General features: G+C 34.7%; 1 protein-coding gene across 1 annotated transcript; it reads right to left on the bottom strand.

Moving 5' to 3' along the window:
* Positions 1-169: 169 nt before the first annotated feature.
* mpc2a (mitochondrial pyruvate carrier 2a) lies at positions 170-6316 on the bottom strand. Its single transcript, XM_073842152.1, has 6 exons — positions 6203-6316; positions 5829-6101; positions 4960-5000; positions 4044-4128; positions 3506-3617; positions 170-538 (listed from the first exon to the last, which is right to left on the bottom strand). The coding sequence occupies exons 2-6, from the start codon at positions 5977-5979 to the stop codon at positions 490-492; spliced, it is 438 nt and encodes a 145-aa protein (XP_073698253.1). The 5' UTR covers positions 5980-6101; positions 6203-6316; the 3' UTR covers positions 170-489.

Consider the following 6316-nt stretch of genomic DNA (forward strand, 5'->3'; position numbering starts at 1 on the left):
CTGGCCCTGACTTTTAGCAACTAGCGTCAACTTCTCCAGACTGTAAATCGGCGGGAAAAATCATGTAGTGTATTCCAGGCTTAAGTTTGTTTTAGTTCTTAGCGTTTCAATAGTGACTGTTTTGGCACAAAAAGCAAAAATAAAACACATTATACACTATAGGCACACCTCCAGTAACTTTTGTTTATTATTCTTATGATATGAACCCCTTAAAACTGATTAATCTATAGAAACAACTATGGATCAGACAACACACACACTACATTAAACAATCAAGAACATCTGAGTTACAATCAATGTCACAATTTCACATGATAAAATTGAATGAAATGATTATGAAGTTTTTAAAAACAAATCTATCTTACACAGACAGCGCATATTTGTTTGATCTATATGACATGACTGATGTGTGCAAAATGCAGATTCATTGCTTTTACAGTAACACAGCAAAACTTCATCACCGCTCCACTTGGGCGAATAAGTGGCACTTCAGGACTGCGGCACTTCCTCTCCTTTCTGCTTGAGTTCTTGATTGTACCTACAAACACAAATACAAAGTGCGTCACTCCTTTTAAATACATAATTGTTTAGCTAAAGCACTGCAGGTGCTGAAGGAACATAATAGGTTGCTGGGAATATATATATACGCCATTGTAAACTCAACAAAGAGTAAAATGCTTCACTCTGCTGCCTCTTTCTCTCTCTCTTTTTAACTATTATGCTAAACTCTCCATTACCTCCAATTCGCCTTTCAATGGACTAGAAGTGGATATACTGCATAAGGCCGCTTAGCCTTACCCAAAGAACTCATGTAACACAATTACAGGGCAACTTCACAATCTTCACCAACTGCAACTGGGGGCCATAATATAAATACAGTTGAAGTCAAAAGTTTACATACACCTTGCAGAATCTGCAAAATGTCAATTATTGTACCAAAATAAGATCATACAAATGCATGTTCATTTTTTATTTAGTACCAACCTGAATAAAATCTTCCACATGAAAGATGTTTACATATAATCCACAAGAGAAAACAGTATTAATTTATAATACAGCTGTGTTTTTTATTTATTGACAGTTGTTTTTTGTCCTGAACAGTTAAAATCCCTGCTGTTCTTTAGAAAAATCCTTCAGGTCCCACTAATTCTTTAGTTTTTCAGCATTTTTTGTATATTTGAACCCTTTAATGACTGAGTTTGAGATCCATATTTTCACATTAAAGATAACTGAGGGACCCAGATTCATTAAGACCCAGGGGGTGAAAACTTTTTGAATTTGAAGATCAGGGTAGATTTATTTTTTTGTCTTCTGGGGAACATGTAAGTATCCTCTGTAGCTTCTGAATGGCAGTGCTAAATAAAAAAAAAATGATATTTAGGCAAAACAAGAAAAATATGCATACCCTCATTCTGTTCAAAAGTTTACACCCCTGGTACATGGTAAATTTTCTTAAAGAAAAGAAATCCCTTAACTAATGCTGTAAAATATACATGAGAGTCAATTGGTATTACATTACTATAATATTGAAGGTTAAAATTAATTTATATTATACAACTGATTTATATACAAACTCTTAAATTACATTTAATCAAGTTTTTATAATAAAAAGGTTAAAATTACATTTCTACTCCAATTTTAAAAAAATATAAACATTTAAATAGTGGCTGCCATAAAAACTTGACAAATTTATTCAACAAATTAAACACTAAAGAACAGCAAAAATTATAATGAATATGTTAAATGGTGCATATATGTGACCCTGGACCACAAAACCAGTCATAAGGTTAAATTTTACAAAACTGAGATGTATACATCATATGAAAGCTCAATAAATAAGCTTTCTAATGATGTATGGTTTGTTAGGATAGGACAATATTTGGCCGAGATACATCTGTTTGAAAATCTGGAATCTGAGGGTGCAAAAAAATCAGAATACTGAGAAATCACCTTTAAACTTCTCCAAAATAGGTTCTTAACAATGCATATTACTAATCAATAATTACATTTTGATATATTTATAGTAGGAATTTTACAAAAAATCTTCATGGAACATGATATTTACTTAATTTCCTAATGATTTTTGGCATAAAAGAAAAATCAATAATTTTGACCCATACAATGTATTTTTAGCTATTGCAACAAATATACCCCAGCGACTTAAGACTGGTTTTGTGGTCCAGGGTCACATATTTAGCAAAATGCTCCTCTGTAGAGCTCATTTTTCTAGCTGACTAATGAGTTTATGGTCACCAAATATGCTTTTTCTGAGGTAAATATGGCATTACGTAACATTGTTTACAAGCAGTTACACTGACGTCTTTCCACGTTGAAACACTGATTGAGCGATTACATGAGAAAGGATACAGATTTTGGTAAGTTGTACTCTTTCTTTTAACATACCTTTGGTTGTTTATTCATGTTTATTTTGTGCTGAAACTGGTATTTTGCAGAGGAGACGATCAGTTCACATGACACTTATCTTCAACTGAGGCGCTGCAGCGATCTGTCACTCCACATTAAACAGTGCCAAAATGACATTCATTGTTTGAAATATTGTAATAAAATAGACAGACTCTGAAATGAGACTTTTTCATATTTCATATCAAACGTAACTAAGCACAAAGCTTATTGCGATTTATTGGATGGTATGTGTGCTACAAAGTTCCGTTCATTAACTGAAAACAGGCTAGACTAATCGATTTTTGGGATTTCAGAATCAATATCGTCGAGAAATCTGTATTTTTTACCCAGCCTTACCCTGGACTATACTGAAGTATCTTATTTAAGTTGAACTGCAGTGTTTTTGTAATGCGAGGCATTAAAAATTAAAGGAATCGTGATCAATTTATACATTTAAAGATTAAAAAAAAAAAATATATATATATATATATATAAAAATTACTTTACAAACTATTTTAAGAAAGGTTAAAATTTGGATTTAAATGTAAAATATTTTAAATAAAAATTGCAAAATGTATAATTTATAGCATGAAAAACAAACAATAAATAGTCAACGACTTGAAACATACCCTTTTGATACGCAATGTCTGCCAACAATAAATGTTGGTAGTAAATACACTGTAGGCCTAAGGCAAGTGTAATAAAAGGGTTTTTGTAGTTGTGGAAAACAATACGTAACAAGAAGTCATTTGAGGTTTAACTGTCAGTGTTGGTGAATAATTAATTCAAAATGTAATAACTATTTTTTACACTATTTTTAGTAGCCTGATAGTATGCTGCTGCCCCAAATGAAATCATTTTTTTTTTTTTTTGCCAGTTAAATACTTCTGATTCCAAAAATAAACTGGCTTATTTAGTTTTCATTGTCACATTGTCAGCTAACAGCTTGATCGTTTTTTTTTGTTAGTATCTTGTTGAACTCTAAACCATTGAACCCAAAGTCACTGAAACTTAATCCTACACCACTAAGCTCGTCACCTCTGCGTATTGACTGATTATACTAAACAAAGCTGACCTTAGAACAGAACTCGCAATGACTAACCTCCATATTCTCGTGAGCTGGATGGTTCCACACATGCCCAGGAAGAAGTTAACCGCAAACAGAGCCCAGTTTTTAGGGATGATCACCAAGCAGTACCTTGACCAAATAAATCCTGGAAGGAAACCAGACAGTTGAAGTTAAACAATCCTGTGTTGAAATAAAATCATCACTGCGGAATCAACTATTTTTTTTTTGAGAGAAGTGGGTTAAGGCCTTAGCCTTCGGAAGCTGAAACTTACATAGGTCAAAACCTAGGCCAAGATCATGTGTGAATTGCTGAATCTAGAATCTAGAGATATTTTTTAACAGTTATGCGGAGTCATAGAGGGGGAGTATTATTTTCTTGACTGTCAGATGGAATCTTCTGCTCAGATATTTAGTTTCCTGGACTCGTTTCAAATTCTATTTTCAGTCACACTAGTCTCAGGTTACTATGAGGCTTTAGATGAGATATTCGCATCTATAGGACACTGAAAACAGTGGTATTGACTAAACTCCAAGCATCTCTCCGTTGTTCCATCTAAAAAAAAAAAAGTACCTGTGGCCGTAATGACGCAGGACTGAGAGACGCTGAGCTTTTCTGGCGGCCGGGTCATATCAGAGAATCCAGCCACAACTAAACCCTGCAGGAGGACAGACAGAAAGAGCAAACAAGTGTGAGCTTGCTCAAAGGCCTTGATCAGCTGGTAAATCCATGATATGATTGCACTCACTGCAGTATTACAACATTTCAAATGGCAAACTATACACTGCCAATTTGCATAAGCAACAGTCATTTTGCTTAAAGGGATAGTTCATCAAAAAATCATTAATGCCTTTTCAAACCTGTATGAGTTTCTGTCTTCCACTTCCACAGAACACAAAAGAAGTTTAGCAGAATGTTTGAGTTGCACTTTTCCACATTTAGCTGATTATAGCTGCTGAAAAAGGTCCATTATTCTCATGATCACTGATTCCTTCTCGTGTATCTCTGCTTACCAAGTCCTTCTCTATATGATTAAGCAGCTTCCACACATTTTTTCCCCATGGTTTAGACAGCATAAAATTGCAACGTATTAAGTAGTAGATTAACTGTGCAATCCATGCTGTTGTTTACATTCGAGTATCTCCAATATGGCCGTGCATCCGGGTAACTGACCAAACTGTGAAGTACAGTAAGTGCAAACCCTCTTTAGAAAAACCAACAACATTCTGCCACTTTTATGTTCTGCAGAAGAAAGAGTGGGTTTTTAAATGCATGTGGGCGAGTAAATGATGAGCTATTCCTTACTGTAACTAGTAATTTTCAAAGCATTCTCTATAATCAAGTAAAACACAAACATTCAAGGTCAAGACGTTCTACAATCTAGCCTTAGAACTGCTATTATTTTAAAACAAAAGATTGTCACATTTTACCATGTATTTTTACATTTCACCATTTCAGCTATAAGAAAAACAAAAAAGACTCATCTCACCCATTTAAAAACAGGCGCCCAGAAGAACACCGTTTTAGGCCCTGAGAGAGAAAAAAGAAAATGATTCTGTGAGAAATTATGGCAAGTGCTAAAATGTAGAACACATTTTTTAATATTAGTTTATTTGAATACACTTTATAGAGGAAACAATTGTGAGCAGATACGATTCACCTTCAAACGTCATGCAGCATATGATAAGAATTAATCTTTAAGTCAAAGCAGGAAAGTTGGCTAAGCAATGTCCAAAGTGTTTACACAGTAAATTAAAATTGAGCTTCAACAGCACATAACAGTCTCTCATCAGGTCTAGGTAGTGATGATTGAGAGCTTTCAACAACATACATTAGTTAGTGGGACAGATAGCTTCACATAAGACTAGCTCATTAAAACTATTCAAATATATTTATCTAAAACATTTAAAATGCACAAATGTCATTGCATATTGAAAGATATCAAACCAGCTGCATCTGCAAACTAAACAAATAACTAACAGCTCTTTTGTCCTATGGTGGTTTTAGTGGATGTATGAAGTTCATATCAGTAGTTATATATATCATAATAATTATTAAACAACGTCTAATTTTAACAGTATCTGTGAATTTATTTGCATGAAAGGTGTTTGTGCTTTCCTTCTTTATAATAACTGCATTAAATTGCATCTCAAGTGTCCAAATTATTTTTGGGGCCACAGTATGGCTAAGAAAAATAACATGGATCACATTGTGGAGATAACCTAGAAAAGAGAATGCAGATGCATCATATATGTAGGCCTAATCCTATAAACGCTTCAACATAACAATAACATACTGCAATATTTGACATTGACCGACTGCTAGTGTATTTCTTCAGACAGGAGCAGAGTAATTTACCCGCAGGATGATTGTAGAGAGGTCTTAATTTAGGCGGCAGCTTTAACTCGATCCTGTCCAGCGTTCGGTGATATGTCGCTCTGAAACCACCGGAATAAAAGCGACATGATTGCAGTCGTGAATAAAGCCTGCTGCTGCTGCTCATGTTCATTCACTGCAGAGACAAAAGCACGCGGTCGATGGGAAGTTATTCGGCGCGCACCTTCTCTCCACCCTCCGAGACGACCTATCACAGTGGCATCATCAGCGAAACACGTCTTGGTTGCCAGCGAGCTTACAGGAACACAAACGAGGAGATGAACGTTAGACTGATCTTGAGAAATATTAGAGAAACGAATGAATGAATGATTAAATAAATGCCTCTCTCAGCCTACATGTATTCTAAAACTGGCTCGTTGGATCTCTACGGGGAAATGTGGTCATATGATCTATTAATAGATAACAGCCTAGTGCAATATTAAAGCGTCTGCACTGGTGCTCATCATCAT

Source organism: Garra rufa, chromosome 6, assembly GCF_049309525.1.
Source record: "Garra rufa chromosome 6, GarRuf1.0, whole genome shotgun sequence".
NCBI lineage: Eukaryota > Metazoa > Chordata > Actinopteri > Cypriniformes > Cyprinidae > Garra > Garra rufa.

Bases quoted from the DNA above. Each gene is read 5' to 3' on its own strand.
- mpc2a (XM_073842152.1), bottom strand. From the start codon at position 5,979: ATGAACATGAGCAGCAGCAGCAGGCTTTATTCACGACTGCAATCATGT. The intron at 5,001-5,828 runs GTAAATTACTCT...TTTCTCTCTCAG, and splicing joins TCTCTACAATCATCCTGCGG to GGCCTAAAACGGTGTTCTTC. The intron at 539-3,505 runs GTTAGTCATTGC...TTGTGTTTGTAG, and splicing joins CAGCTCACGAGAATATGGAG to GTACAATCAAGAACTCAAGC.